Genomic DNA, 16671 nt, shown 5'->3' with positions numbered 1-16671 from the left:
CATTGGATCTTAATAAAAAATTGTTTAAAGAAAACAATGCTCGTTGGCGTTCACCCGTTAATGCAGAAAAATCCAGTCAGTCAAAGGTTAATGTAGTGAGTGCAACAGCGAGATGGGGGTGGGGAGGAAGCTGATGTGATCTGACGCTAATTGGAGAGTGTGAACCGTCGGGTAAGATTTCAATCGTGCATTTCCTCGGAGGGACTGAGCTGCGGGTGAGGAGTGGCGGGGGGAGGGGCTGGATTTTAGCAGCGGGACAGGCGGTAATGGGGCCAGTGGATGCGGCGGGACAGACGGTAATAGGGGGAGTGGAAGCACCGGGATCGGGAGCGGCGGCGTTCGGCGCCCACTGAGCCTCCTTTGCTGGGCTGCGACCACAGACCACACTGGGCTGGAGGGACAGTGGCTCCAACAACTGCTCCCAGATAAACGCACCTAACCCACTTTCTTTTTCCAGTCCTTTTTTTTAAAAGTGTTTAATTTAAGCTTTAGCTTATATCGAGCCACCCTGCCGTGAATTAAAACTGATTTGCCAGGTCTTCTGTCTGCTATGTACAGGGCAGTGAATATTAACAGAAGATGGGGCAAACTGCCTTTCCTCTTTCACAGGGTGAAATGAGAATTAATTTGTTGTAAAAGTCCTTCAGTTCCTGTGGTTCGAGCTGTGCATTGAAGGTGTGGAGAACGTCCTAAACATGAAGTTAGTGTTGTTAAAAGTAAATGAAAAGGCTTATTGTTGGAATGGAGCCTCAGTCATTTCATGTGACAATCATTTTGATTTTAGAAATATTTACTTATTTTGACTAGCTCATGAACAAACATAGCTTCTTATGTTTACAATGTGCTTCCTTCTTTGGGATCATAAATCTCACTTCAAACATTTGATGTTGACAGCTTTGGGTCCAATTATATAAATCAAAATGGTACCCCAATTACTCTGCAGCAATTGATAAAATGTTAACTAATTTCCACAAATATGTCATCATTACAAGTATTAGTATAGATTATAGTATGATCAGATATGTTGTGCTGAAATCCACTCAGTATTCTGGCATCTGCACCTTGGTATGTAACACACTCCTGGTGAAGAGGGAGATTACAGGCCTTGGCTCTTTTGCTTGTTAATGTATTGCACCCTGTCATTATTTTTAAATAGAGGTTGTTAGCAATATCATTTCAATCCTCTAGTTCCAATTTAACAAGATTGCAAGTCAATAACTGGGAGATCACAAGATCCACACTGATGTTGTTCACATTGAATATATAACTAGCCAGGTGTAAATTGCTAGACAAAACTACTAAAAGATGCTCTGAAGAAAGCTACATATTGGTATGAGAAAATGGATTGGAATTCGAGTGGTTGGTAGAAAAATCATTGAGTTCAAACTTCCACTTTCACATTAAATACAGATTTGTCCTGGCAATAATTCAATTTTATTTTTCTTTATTTTACCAGGCCCAGCTCAACTGGGAAGGGGCACATCTGCAAAACTGTTCAATCATTTCAATGAGCAATTGGAGCAATCCAATCTGCAAGAATATCGACCTTACCTACTTCCTATTGTGCAATGTAATATAGACATCTACATTTTCCCTGTTATTGAGATCCCTTTATATAAATTGCATTTTTAAAATTAGAATTATCTGGCTGTCTTGATTGATTTGCACAGCAAGGCTGAAAAAAATTGCAGAAAGAAATGGAAGATGAAACGAACATGATGGGCGCAAAGGACGAGAGCGAAAATAGCGTTTTGTTGTTTTCGGATGAAGAGGATGAGACTGCGCAGTTGCTGCCGAATGTTAGCATGAAGGCAATGAAAAGTATTACTGAGCAAGTGGACTTGCCCATCTCCATAAGCAGTTCAGAAGGAGATCATGTTCCTGGTACTTTTCAAAATGAATCTCAGCAGAATGTGTTGAGTTATCAACCTGTGCGCATCACTTCATTTGCTCTTTCTGGCAACAATGGAAGAAATGTGGCTCAGTTATCAGAGCAGTAAGTTACTGGGTACTTATAAGAATGTAACTCTTAGTTGTGCATTGTTAGCATTGTTAATTAGTGAGCAATGAAGTCTTTTTTTATTTCCTTATTTGTTAATATTTTTCCAGGGTTCATGGTTAAAGGGCCACATGTAATTCATAGCGCATCTCCAAGGCTAGTGCAACTGAAGGATCAGAAAACACAATTCTCATCCTTCAGGTACCATGCCCTAAGAGGACATTGGTGACAATGGATGTTCATTGATTTGGACCATGATTATGCTTAGCAAAGTACTGCAGGGGTTTTCTGTAGTATGGTTGACCAGGAAACTCTCTCACTCTTACCGCCTGCCATCAGGCATATTGGAAGGATTTACAGGCTGATAATTAACCTGTTTGGCCACATTATGAATGCACCTTTCTGGCTATCAAGTTCTTAAGTTGGACTTGAACCCAGAGTTTCTGGCCCAGAGATAGGGACGCTACCCACTGCACCACAAGGCCTCCTTGAAAGCACAATATGGAGTTAAAACAGAACAAGAATTTATGATGAATGGTATTAGGATTGGCCATCAAGCTTAAAAATCTATAAACAAAGGACCAGAAGTGGGTATTCAATTAGATCATGGATGACCAGAAGTGGGTATTCAATTAGATCATGGATGATCAGCACCGCAACTCCTTTTACCTATCTTTGCCTCATATCCTTGATCCTCACCTTTCCCATATTACAACAATGACTACATTTCAAAAGTGCTTAATTGGCTTTAAAGCACTGAGACATTACATAAATTGAAGTTCTATTTTCCTACTAAAAATCTTTCGCGCTCAGTCTTAAATTTCAATTGACCTTGTATCCACAGCCCTTTGCGAGAGTGATTTGTATACATGGGCATCTAAATCCCTTGATCACATGGCTCAGGATACTTCAGTTTCTGTAAGGTACCCAAAATACACTGTCCCTCAAAATACCAGACTGGAGTTATTTGGTTAGGTTATCAGTCTCTCCTTTGATAAATATGATTTGAGACTCTAGGGTCATTGAAAGTTTAAAGGAAAGCTTTTCTTCCTCTAATTTTGTCTCCTCATCTCATGAAAGCGTTGTATATGTTGGCAGTTTTCCACTACCTCCCTCAGCTAGCCATTATTCATTCTAGACAAGCTTCATAGTTGAGCTTACTCTGTTGATGGCCCAAATTCCCCACACAAACACATGCACACACACACACGTGTGCACACGCCCACATTTCCATCTGGAATCACTGGGCAATGACTGGGGATATGAACCAAGCAGCAGGGGTAGGGGAGGATTCCTATTCTTTCCCTGCCGATAGTTGAGGAGATGAACTCAGAATCACTCAGTTTTGCCCAGTCCTTTAAACAATGTAATGCATGCATCCACTAATTCTTCAGAACTATTAACTGAGGAAAAAATTAGTCTTCAGTTATTCTAGTTTCAATTGTTTATTAAAGCTGCAACATGTATGCATTTAACACAATTAGCCTGAGCTAACTATCGATTGTACTAACTACTTTTGTTAGAACTAGGACAGAATCAAAACTATGCTTCATTGCCCTTTCCAGAGGTTAAAGTAATAAAAGTATATAATCAGGAGAGAATAGAATCCAGGGTGAATTTATTTCAAATCTGAATGAAAAGGTTGCATTATTCACAGGAGTGTGCTGAGCCCAAGCGCTCAAATTATTCTAGCATAAAGTGCTTGTTAGTATCCTCAGGAACCCAAGGTTGCCTCACTCTTGTGGATAACTAGCATTTTGGGACATTTATCTATATGGTTTTTAAGGGATTTGTTTCAACTTACAAAATTTCGATAGGGTAGAGTTGGCTGACAAAGGGTTAAATCATATAGCATTTTTTTGGAGTTAATATTTAGGTCAATACACATTGACCAATATCTGGTGGAGGCCTGTATGATTGGGGATGTTAATATGCTATCCAAAAAGAGAGAGAACAGCCATTCACCTGTTCATTTTTGCATATTACTTTAGTTTTAAGTCATTGAGAGTTGTTAATGTTTGTTCTTATTTCTTGTCGTAATGACAGAATGGTTTTCATTCACTCAGCTGAAGTCTAAACTAAACTACTACATCAAAAGAAACCGGGCGATAACAGACAGCTTGATGTGCCAATCCCCTGCACTCATAGTTATGGGAAGGGTCAAACTTCCATTTTCTGCTTTCTTGATAGAGACTTGAAGTGGGCACATACAGCTTGTAACAGGACTACAAGAGCAGTTAGCTGAGGAATAGCTAGCTTGTAAGTCTGTTTTTGCCAACAACAGTGGAGGCTTGCTTTTTATTGTGCTCATGATATGAGGAGCTGTAGGAAATTAATGAAACACAACTGTGAAAATGGTAGGGTGTTAATTTGTGTGTGTAAAACAATTTATTGATTTGCTTTTTCCCACTAGAATACTTTTCAGTCAGCCTTCCATAAAGTCAGGAAAATGCAGCAAGTGAGATATGTAAGAACAAGATTACAGTTGCTGGTAGATGCAACAAAAATTCTATCTTACCCAACCTTCAGGTCACAAAATTGTTAAACTAGATATTTGGTAATAAAAGTTAACTCCAGCTCAGAGGAGACAAGGCTGCTTATGGGATTAGCCACTGATGCTGGACTCAAGGAAATGCCTAGCGCTAAACCAGTGGAATTTGTAACAATAACCATGGTCAGATTTCCTGAAATCGCTTTGTAATGGCCTGCTCTGAAATGTCTGCTTGCATGGTGTTACAGACAGGAGGGGTTTTAATTTAAACAGCATTAATTCCTCCTCTAAGTGCTCGTCCATAAACAGAAAGGTGTTTTTGATTTGCTTCCCTCTTTATAAGCAGTGCCGTATTTCCCAACCTCAGGTTTTTTGCGTGATCCAATGTTCTATTACTAACCTCACAGCAAACTTGAGATAGGATGAACTTAAAGGATTAGTTAATTTGCACACACTGAAAATGCGGGAAGGAGGATTTGCAACGTCACCTCCACGCTCACAGTAAAAAGAGAGATAGAGAGAAGAAGGTTTGACAGTACAGACACCACAGAGAAAGTAAATATTTGTTCATGTGAGTTCCAGAGTCCAGAGACAAAGTCCGATAAGGTACTCCTTCACAGAGGTTGATGGGCTGAAAACCAATGTGTTAGAATTCACATTTCCAGTGATGTTGACTTCACAAGATGAGATAGGCATGCAGAGATGAATCAGTCTTGTAGGTGATAGCAGAGAACTTCCAGCAGAAGCAGGGTAGATAGGGCCAGTTATCCAGCCTAGCCTGAACTCCTTCTGTGTGGCCTGCTAGTCAGATGTTAAAGCAGCAGATTGAGCTATTCATCTTAGCAAGTCAATATTAACTTGTTCAACAAGCCAGAGGTCTAGGTCACATGATCCCTACATCTGCACCAGGTCTTCAACAAAAGATGTATATCCATCGTCTGGAATTCAGCTGGGTCTCAAAAACTGCTAAACGTCCCAGCCATTATGAGTTGAAAGGAATGCTTGAGGGGCCTTTTGTCTTGGCAGACCCTCTGTACTCTGCGGCCAGCTGGATTATCAGATGCAAACGGCCTTTGTATAGATCACTTTGAAGTTGGACTGTGCAGTCCTCAGGTGATTACGAGGTGCAAGTTTCCCTGAAACTGCAAAGTGGCTTCTTTTGTTCTGAGGTCACAGACAAACATAGGTTCAGCCATTTTGAGGATATTGTCCAGCCAAGGTCCATATATATTCTTAGTCCATCATACTGATATAGTGATGATCTTTGTTCAATATTTATAGTTTTTTTTTCATTTCTAGGGATAGTTCAGATTCGATGAGCAATTTATTTAAAACACAGTGTCCTTCCATACCAGTAAGAAAGGTAAGACTTCGGGGTACAGGAACATTCCTAACCAGATCAGCCATCAAAAATCAAACTGCAGAAGATACTGAAAGCTCATCTGATTCAGATGAAGTCAGTCATCCAATTTTTGAGAAGTTTGAAGTAAGAAGACGCCAACGACGCAAGAGATCTGAAATCATTTCAAGGTATAAGAAATCTGGGTGTCCAAGGGGAAGGCCTCAATCATCCATAACTGAAGCAGAGAAGAGGAAGAGGTTGAGAGAACGAGGGCTGCAGTTTCCATTTGTGCACAAGGAATACGGAAGGAAGCATTTGCCATTTAAGATGATTTTTGCATATGAGGTAAATAGTCCATAATATATTATGTAATAATGGTTATAGCCATCCATCCTATTGAGTATTTTCTTCATATATATTTTTCAAACTATTGATTCACAACAGCTTTTCACATCTTTTTTCACCTTTTTATTTGTATTATTTAAACTTTTAATGTTCTTTGTGGCGAATTTTGTTGTAAGAACCCACTGCAAACTAATCAGAAATACACTATCGACCACATTTTTTACTTTTTGCATGCCCAAATCCCTAGTCATAAAAAGGTTTTCAAAGAGTGCAGGTAGCTCTAGTGAATGCCTATGGAAAGAGTGACAAAGTTGACTTTAAGTGCTCCTGGCTCGCACTCAAACTGATTACAGGGCCATAGGCAGAAGGTGAGACATACAAGATTACAGTTGCCGGTAGATGCAACAAGAATTCTATCCTACAACCTTCAGGCCACAAAATTGTTAAACTAAAAATTTGGGAGTAAATCTGTTAACAGAGGAAAAAATAAGTTTCCAGTTATTCTACAGGCAGAAGCCTGAGAGCAGATATTTTGTCCGCTCAATTAGTAAATTAATTACATATGTAATAGAGCATATGATGTAATAGAGACAAAGTAATAAAATAGTGCACATAAAAAAGACCTAACTTTAGGGAATACCAAAGTTTCTTATAACACTCAATGTTACTTTTTACTGAAGAAGTTGCTGTGAGTTATTTTCTTCAGAGGATGATTGGGGTTAGGAGGCCATTGCTTATTTGTGGTGTTTGGGACTTTTCAGACATTAACCAGACCTACTGATGAAATGAAAATTCATTGTGGTAATGTCAGCCAAATTTACTTCGATTTGGTGCTTTGCTTGCTTCGAATCCTCACCTTCTGGTGCTGTTCCCAGCGAAATAATTTTTACTATCCTCAACTTCCCATCAGTGGCCTAGGTCACTTGTTCCTTTGCTTAGGCAACCACTTGGGATGTGCATTGCTACTAGAGTTACTGAGAAATTAAGTTTTTACACTGCCTTGCATTGCTATTCCTCTCATTTCTTTCCTTATTGGGATGTTTGCAGTGGCAGCTGTTGCTCAGTTGGTCACACTCTCACCTCTGAATCACAAGATTCCGGTTTAATCTCACTCCAGAACTTTTGCTCAAAAATTAAAGCTGCCATCTTTGGGATAAGATGTTAAACTGAGACACCATCTGCCCTCTTAAATGGACGTTAGACATCTTAATAACACTATTCCGTACAAGAGCAGGGGAGCTATCCCTGGTGACCTTGCCAATATTTGTTCCTCAATCACCAACACTAAAACGGATTCTGACCAGTATCATACTGCTGTTTGTGGGAGTTTGCATTGTGCAAATTGGCTGCTGCATTTCCTACATTACCATAGTGACTACACTTAATAAAGTACTTCATTGGTAAAGTGATTTGACATGTTCAGTGGTTGTGAAAAGTTCTGTATAAATGCAAGTCTTCCATTTTACATATAACCCATAAAGTATTTGAAAGCTCCCTCGGTTGTTTGGCTGGGTAAGACAGTAAGCAGCTGAACTATAATGCCCCAAATAATCCCCAATTTGTGCTGAATTAGTTGCTGTTAGCAAGGTAGCACTTATCTGAGTGCCTTCAGGTGAGAAAGGGGAAATTTGACGACAGCTCCTCTGCACATTGCAGTCCAATGAACCAGACTGTTGAGTTCACAAGTATAAATGTTCACTGTCTCTCTTGCCAATGCAGGATTGCCACCACTGCCCATCTGCAAACGCATACTGGTCCACACAAGCGCAGAAATCCAATGATGTCACTCTGCCAGTAAACTCTGCGCAACATCAATGATGCCACCACACTCATAAGCCATCCTTCACCACCACCTCACATCCCCATCCCCCTCCTCGTCACCTCCATCCCCCATCTCCTCACCCATCTTCCTCAACCCTTCCAGCTCTCACCCATCACTCTCCCTCACCCCCTTCCCATCCTTCTCACTCCCCATCTCTCCTCCCCACCACCCACGTCCCCCTTCTCGCGCCCCGCCACCACCCATGTTCCACCCTCCTTGCGCCCAGCCACCCCCCTCCCTCATGCCCCACCACCCCGTTCCCTTCTTTTGACCCTAATCTCCCTCAACCGTTCTTCTCTGTAATCCCCCTACTTGACCCCCACTCAGACCAAATTCACTGTCCGAGGCCCAGTCTGACTCAGGAAATGGACTCCCTTTCTTTGAGTGACAGGTGTCCAGCAAATCCACTTGAATTAGGAATTAAAGGATGCTGCCTAAAACAGAGTCCTGAAGTTATGAGCAGCGCCATCTTTGTTCCTGGCCACTGCCTACTCGCTCGCAATGATGTAACGGAGTAAAACACTAGAACTGTGCATGCACAGCAGTGGCAACAAACGCAGCCATAAATGTTTCATGAGGATCGGGTCAGGTTCTGCTGTGATATTTAATATCACACTATATTTAACTTGTCAGCAGTCACTCTTTGCATTTTATATATGAACGGACACTGAGGCAAAATAACCCGTGGAACCAGGTTCTCTGCCCATTTACCACGTGATCTACAATTGCCATCATTATCTTCCAGTATTCCTCTGCCACTTACTGTTCTTTTGGGTAAGCTGAGGTCTACCATCCTCTTTTGCCTCTCCTTAAAGTCCTCATTGTCTGCTACCCTTCTGGTGTTTTGTGATGATTTTCTCCCCGAGATTGTTACCCTATTCTCCTCACTCAGGCTGTACACCAAGTGACTCTCTTCAACCTGTGTACTTTCAACTGTATGTAAATTCCCTTGTCCCTTGTGATTTTCCTGCTTTGCTGACCTCAATCACCCTCATTTTGCATACAGTGTACCCCATTCACAGCATAGGCATTCCTCCCTGATGCAGCTGTCATAGATGGTCATGCCATTGCTGAGGTCAGTCATTGACAAGGCCATTTCAACATTTTCCTTTAGCTCTCCTCCACCATTCACTGCTCCATGCCTATCACTAACCCAACTGCCCTTACACTTGGTCCTAAAGAAAGGTGTACTCCAGATCATAAAGAATGTTTATGCGAGTGACCATTGACCCTAAGTCCAAAGGACAATTTACAAACATACATATGTTCGCCTGCATCCAATCTCACACCAAGTCCAGCTCACCTACCACTCCCGTCATTTGCCAACCCCCATGTCTTTCCATCTTTCAGCATGCTGATTTCAAGATTCACTGATCTCCTAGTTGCCTAGAAGTTGCTTCATAGTTTTGTACCACCCTACCTCTGCAACCCTTTCAATGCTTTTGTTCTGATTTATATGACCCATATATTCCACCTACTCTGGCCCAAGCACTCACTAGCTTGCTACAGATTCATGCATTCATGTGAAATGCTTTTTGTCTATTTATAGAAAAAGCATTGGCGAGCTAAAAATAAGCGGTTGTACTTTGTTAACTAATGGACAAAAGAATTTCACATACAATTGTTGAGATATTTATTACTAATATCAATCACAGTGCAATTTAAAAGCATGTAAATAAAAAAAAGCAGTTCTGGAACTTGGAGGATATTTTGGTAAATGTTCTAACACTTAAATTCTCTTAACTTATAGCAGGCAGCTTTGTGTGGATTATTTACTTACATGAAAGAGTTAAAATGTCAAAACCATCTCATAAAGTCCTTAAAAAAAATAAATGTGGACTGTCCAGACAGAGGCAGCCACCCTATAAGACAATACAAGTACTTGGATGAGAAAAGATCAATTTCACCCATACCAGAAAGCAGGTAGGCCTGTACTTTGAAGTGTAAAGGACCTCATTTCTCTGCCTGTGTGTGTTTATATACTGTGTTCATGCTAGTCTGTGGTCTGCCAAAATGCCAACAATCAGAAGTACTTTGGCTCATCTTAATTATATTCAGAGTCTAGTTCAGTTGCTGCTCAATATAGATTAAATTGTGCAGAGCATGAAGGTTCCAGCTTTGATTACGCAGTTTCTGCCAGATTAACTGATGTTAACCATGGAGGTGATAGGAACAATATTATAATTCTCAACACCACTGAGCCAGGGAGAGGAAAATGACCCAGGGTTCCCACTTCTGATCACTATCCAGTGAGTTCTGCTAGGAAATGCACACACATAGATGTCAGATGAAGAGAGGATTGCACCCAGCAGCAATGTCCCTATAGTTGAATAGCTCACTGATACTCACCATCTAGTTATATGAATTAAAAATGGCCTCTTGGGTTACTAGGACAGCTGAGCCTGATTGAACTTACTTCAGTGTGAGCCAATGGTCTCTGGACAGGAGTGGCATAAATTGGCTTGGAAGACTCTTAAATTGGTGGCACAACTTAATACAACACTACTGCCGTGGTTAATAAATTCAGTCTCCCTTGCATTTAAGTTTCATTATGGGCAAATACTAAGCATGTAATTGGAGGATGCTGGGGAAAAGTGGATCTGGAAAAGTATTTTCTCCAAGGTTTGCTAAGACCAATATTGGTAGAAGCCATAGAGCAGGCACCAGTGGAACTGAACTTGGGAGGTGGGAGGAAGAAGGATTATACCTTAATACCAAAAAAAACTCTGGCAATTGGAAGAGTAATACTGGCCGATGACCAGCTTCAGGCTGTTAGTCACCGGCTCGGATGAACAATGGTGTTTCCTGTTTGAGAGCCTGAAATATTCATTTATTTGTCTGTATCTTGAACAGATTCACTATGACTAATGTAACATTCAGTGAACCATGTTTAACAGATATATGTACACAACAAAGTTAATAAACTCATATATCCTGTCATTCTTTAATCTGTATCCTCAAATCTGCATATTTGCCATTGTATCAATTTTGAATCATTTCAATTAGGAGCAGTAGTTTCTGATAAATCCTGACAAAATTGGCTGACAATACCAAATTGGCTAGATGAGTTAATTACAATGATCCCCATTTATGGGGATGAATGGTGCAATTCATATTTCTGTGTAACAAACAAAAACATTTATTTTCTAATGAAATTATCATTCAGTTCTGTGTGTGGTGCTCTTGTGTATTGCACTGGACCACTTGAGTACTGATCTCATTGAATGGCAGAACAGGCACGAGCGGCTAACTGGCCTACTCCTGTTCTTACAATCTGAATCTCATCGCTTTAATTTCTACATTTATACATTGGGATCCCAGTTTTCTCAGGGTGATTCCATACTGCAATTGCATAACTCTCCATCTATTGTCAGACTCTATCTTTGTTGACTGATCGTTTCCCTTGTTATAAAAGCATATTTAAAAAATACTCTGCAACAATAGCTTGTGTTTTGGGTGGTTGATGCTTTTTTGTTGGGAAAATTAAGGCAGATTGGTACATACATGTGTAGTTGCAGGGGTCCACAAAAGCATATGGGTATTTACAGGGAACAACCCACATGATAAACCTGAAGCTGCTTTTAGTTTAATGCATTCAATCTAAGTTCACTGAAAGAATCTCTGAATGATATAGTTGTCCATTCTAGTTCAGCTATAGAAATAAGGATTACACCCCTCTTAAGGTTATCAGGCCTGGCTTACTTAGAGAGAATCCAGAATTGTGACACTGCCTCAGCTTGACTAAGGAATTTAGTTTCAGGCTAACTTTTGAAAGCAATGTGCCACTGTTCATGCTATCAATTAAGTTAACAGTGCTTAAAATGAAAGGACCATTTTTAAGTTATTCTGTCATTTAACATACTTTAATGTAAACAATTGTGACAGTAATGTTTGTAATATTATAGTGATGAAACCTGCATCGAAGACCGTGAAAATGAAGACACATTTGATGTGAAAATTGTGGTAACTAATTTTTTTATATTGGATACATAAACTCCGGAGTATTAAGTTTAATAGTAAATGGCACTTTGTATTTATAAATCAAGTAGCATAATGACTGATGCTATTCTCAAAAGATTTATGAATGAAGTACGTCTAGGGGCAGAATTTTGCCCTTGGCTTGCAGGATTGGCGGGGGCAGCCTGGAAGCCGATGGCCACCAGCGATCAGCAGCGCTCCACAATTTTATGCGGGCAGGCCAATTAAGGCCCGTCCAGTGTGATACTTGAGTGACAGGGCTGAGCGCTGCCTGTGCGGGTAGGGAGAGGGGGGTGAGCAGACCTAGCACGAACTTCGCGCGTACACACAGAGTGCTGAACAATCTCCCTGAGGCACGGAGCTGCTTAATTAATAACTTTTTCAATATATTCTTCAAGAACAGAAAAATTTAATAAAACATGTCCCCTCGTGTGACTCTGTCACGTGAGCAGGGATATGTTCTTAATCAAAAGTTAAAATTTTTATTTTGTTTGTATTTGATTTTGGAAACCACATCCCGCCCATGAATGAGGTTTCCAAAAAAATGCAAAGGTCGCTTGGCCTTTACGCCTGCCTGCCAACCATTAGGTTGAAAGGGCAGTGAAAAATTAAGCACATTTGATAACTTAATGGCTTTAATAGGCCTTTCAATTGTTGGCAGGAGCACTGCCAGCTCTGCTGACCGCCTGCTCGCCTGCGACTGCACGTTGACATTGGCACTCTCGACCGGTGCCATCACACATCATTTTACACTCAGTCGGGTTGGGCGTGCCCCCACCCACCGAGCTAAAAATCCTGCCCTAGATTACAAAGCGTATCTGTATGTAATTTGGTTTTATTGCCCACCTTAAAAAAAAAACTCAAACTTATTGAAGAACATTTATTTAAATGTTTATATCAAGATGGCAGGCATCAAATAGACACTCAAATGTTGGCATTTGTAAGACCTCCAAATGTGAAAGTTTCAATAAATGCAATCTGTGAGTGCTCTGCACAGTTACCCTTGTGCTTTGGGCCAAAACAAGCCAGCCAAAACAATTTTGCATTTGAAGAACTGTCTCATAATTAGCCTTTTAACTTCTCAACTTTTTTTGCTTCACTCCATTTCTTTTAATGCTGCTTTTTGGTAAACACTTCCATCACAGGAAGATCATCAGCTTGTTCCAAACTCTGCTACTTGTTTCCCATCCTGCACCCAGTTCACCCATCACCCCTGTCCTCAAGGACCAGCATTGGCTCTGGTTACCCCAACTCGTAAAATTTAAAATTCTCATCTCGTATCTAAATCCTACCATGCCATTACCTCTAGCTACCTCTGTAACATCCTCCAGTGCTACAATTTCCCACTTAATTTTGGGTGAAATGGAGAGCGGAAGCAAGAGGCAGAGAAAGAAAGAAATTGATATTGAAATACTTTTGATTTGGAAGTTTACTCATTCTCTAATCGCTGGAGCTGTGAAAATGATCTAGTAAGAAAAGACTTAAATCATGTTTTCAAAATAAGGCCCATGTGTTCATCAGACAGTCTGGACTGGATATGTCTTGAATTCTACAGCTTATATTTTTTCTTTTCCTATTCTTGTTTGACTTACTAGCACATTTATTTTTGCTGTAACTACGACACTGTATGACAGTGTATAGGTGGTTCGTTCTTGAACAAAGGGTCCCAGGCAGTATACAATTATTTCCAAGTCTTCCGTAGGAGTGCGCATGAGGCTGTCTCATTCAAAACTTTCTAAACCATTGCCTTAAACCAGAACTGAAAATATATTTCTCAAAACTTGAACAATAACAAAGTTCAGATTTGTTATCAACACCTGCAGTGGTGATCTATTGATACCAATCAATAGATGCATAACTGACCTTATAACTAAAATTTAACCTAAGATTTATTTTGGCAGATTGGTTAAAGATTTATATTGAAAATATTGGATTAGATTTTACTACACTTTTTTATTGGTAGTCTGTCACAGATTGCAAACTTTTACTCATGAATCTTCATTCAAATTGGAGAAACTTTGGATTTTATTTCACTGAATATTCAGAATAAGCTAATACTTAATATTGGATGATTTAGAAACATTTAAATGTACCTACGTATACATCACATTACGGTAATTTTTGGTGCCTTGAGACGTAATTATTATGGAGCTTTGAAACTTATTCAAATCTTAATGGCTTGTTCTGATTCCTGATCCACTGCTATGATATTGTTGTCTATCCCTTGCTGTCCTCAACCTGCCTTTTACCACACTAACACCTCAAGGGTAATATCATAGACAATATTTAAGCAAAATAGGAATACAACTATTTTGTACTTTGTTCATAATATTTGTTTTGTTTCTAGGATAACAGCTGTTTTCTAATAGAAAAGGAGTTTGAGAAAAAGAAAAAGCACCTTCGGAAAAAGAATACCAATGGCAAAAATAAAGGCAAGCGTATAACTAATGGACCAAGTAAAGACAATGCGAAAAGTAAACAAGTAACAGTTCAACTAGAAGAACCAGGCAATGCAAAATCTTCCACAACTTAAAAATTTTAAGCACAAAACTAGATGCACTGTGGCAGAACAACTGTCAGACCAGGTTACACCAGAGAGCCCATTGTTAAATCAGCCAGTCAACAAAGTACTTGTGTGCCATCTGATGAACTAGAAAATGAGAGAACACAAGGCTCCTTTTTGTTGAAGAATCCCTAGACTAGTGAACACTCAAAAAGAATAGGGCAGAATGGAGAAGGCATTTCATCACAGGAAGAAAATATTTGAGAGGGAATGCTATGTGAATCATAGATGTGAACAGCATCTGTGCAAGAAATGTTTCCTTGGAGCAGGATGACCCAGTGGAACCGGTTAACAAGATATAAACTTATTGTCAATATCGAGAAAGAAAATGAATAAATGCTTATGGGAATGACTGTTGGCTAACCATCATTAGCTATTATTTAAGAATGAACCAATTAGCTGGTGGACTGAAAAAATTAATGAATGTATGCCACGAAGGCACTCAGTTAATATTCAGGCTAGTGATGGTTTTGCACTGCAGTGTGTGCATGTCCATAATTAAGATCGATGACTTCCAGTTGGTTAGACGGTCAGGAAAAATAGTTTTGTATTAATTTCAAGGACATTCTATTGTCTGGAACATAGTGTTAAGAATGTTATGCAACTGAAGTCTATAAGTTTCATGTTGTGGGCGAACCTTGTAGAAGATGAAGAATATACTCACACTGTACACAACTAATGCTCGATGTGCTGTGCAAATTAGTGGTTTGACAACAAGAGGTAGCACCTAAAATTATATCCTAAAAATACCTTGAAAAGCAAATATCAAATATTTATGCTCTAGATCTACAGATTATAACATTTAATTATTTAACTTTGACCTCTATTTAGTATCCGACCACTAATCATTTCAAAAAAAGATTTATCTTGGGACAAGTTGAATTGAAAACTGGCACTGAAAAATAGAGATTGGATTATATTTGGTGGAGTTTTTTTTTCCCTGGCATTGTAATGGACAGTGATAGATAGCAGGTTCTTGTTACTGATCCACGTCATTTGAACTTGAGTGGTGATGAATTTGATTATTTTGAAAGTTACAAAGCACCATTATTAGTCCAACAATTAATAAATGGATGATTAACTTGAACTTTTGAGGTTTTTATTTGTTTTTGTGTGCATGCATCATACACATAGGGCAACGTTTTTCCTCCGTCAGGGGAAAGTGCGGGTGTGGGCGGGCAGCCCTCCATTCGGCACCCCCAATTGGGGGTGCGCCACCATTTTTTGTGGGCGGGCCGATTAAGGGCCATGCGCTTCCTGTACAGGCAGGTGGGAATGCCAAATGCATGCGAAGGACTACTCTGATCTCCCTGAGACTAAATGCTGCCTCAGGGAGATCAGTTCCCAAAGTGAAAAAGGTTATTCTGTCGAAATTTTTATTCACCATCCATGTCCCCTCGTGACAATGTCACTTGAGTTGGGACATGGACATAACTTTAAGTAAAAGTGAATCTTATTTTTTCTAATTCAGTCATGAAACCTCATCCCGCCAATGGATGAGGTTTCATTCTTTTTCAGGTGGCTGCCAGCACTCCTGACCTGCCCGCCAACCTTAAGGTTGGACGGCAGGTCCATTGATTGGTTTAATTGTTTTTTGAATAGCCTCAATAGGCCGTTGACAGGTCGACAGGCGCACAGCTGACTCGGCTGCACTCCCACTGACCTGAAATTGCAAATGACGCGGGATGACGTCTGGCATTCCACCCATTGTCATCCCACATCATTTTATGTGTCGGCAAGCCGACGGGAAAATTCTTCCCATAATGTAGTTGAGGCTATTCTTTTCTACCTGGAGATGTCATTTTTAGAATGTGGTTTTGAAGATGAGGATGGAAATTATTTTAATTCTGAAGATTCCGCCTGAATGTTTTTCTCCTTTTTAGCTTAATTTTCAATACTGTATACAGGACAAAACTGTCAACATTTTTGGTTTGGGTTTATTATGTTTAAAATATGCCACATCAGTTGTTGTGTCAAAATGTTATTAAGATGTCACATGTCTTCATGTAAAAAGACATAATTAGCAGTTACTTCATGTTTTATCTTTGGATAGACACCAATAAAGCATATACTCCTTGGAAAAAATCTATTTCAGGTTTGTCCTTTGGATTAGCTATTTTGCTTTTTGTAT

At 39.8% G+C, this 16671-nt stretch overlaps 1 protein-coding gene across 5 annotated transcripts; it reads left to right on the top strand.

Moving 5' to 3' along the window:
* The first annotated feature begins 111 nt into the window (after positions 1–111).
* LOC121283618 (TATA box-binding protein-associated factor RNA polymerase I subunit D-like) lies at positions 112–16120 on the top strand. Of its 5 annotated transcripts, none has more exons than XM_041198391.1 (7): positions 112–171; positions 559–675; positions 1457–1996; positions 5790–6177; positions 9750–9922; positions 11905–11962; positions 14325–16120. In XM_041198391.1, exons 3-7 carry the CDS (start codon positions 1698–1700, stop codon positions 14508–14510), a joined length of 1104 nt encoding a protein of 367 aa, XP_041054325.1. In that variant the 5' UTR covers positions 112–171; positions 559–675; positions 1457–1697; the 3' UTR covers positions 14511–16120. The 5 variants fall into 5 exon arrangements, with proteins under 5 accessions (XP_041054325.1, XP_041054323.1, XP_041054322.1 ...); XM_041198389.1 differs by lacking the exon at positions 112–171 and having other exon boundaries at positions 253–675; positions 1457–1570; positions 1671–1996; XM_041198388.1 differs by lacking the exon at positions 112–171 and having other exon boundaries at positions 253–700.
* Positions 16121–16671: the final 551 nt, after the last annotated feature.

The sequence above is a fragment of the Carcharodon carcharias genome, chromosome 10 (genome assembly GCF_017639515.1).
Source record: "Carcharodon carcharias isolate sCarCar2 chromosome 10, sCarCar2.pri, whole genome shotgun sequence".
Taxonomy (NCBI): Eukaryota; Metazoa; Chordata; class Chondrichthyes; order Lamniformes; family Lamnidae; genus Carcharodon; species Carcharodon carcharias.
The sequence above is the reverse complement of the archived record's forward strand: the minus strand, read 5'-3'. Positions and strand labels throughout refer to the sequence as shown.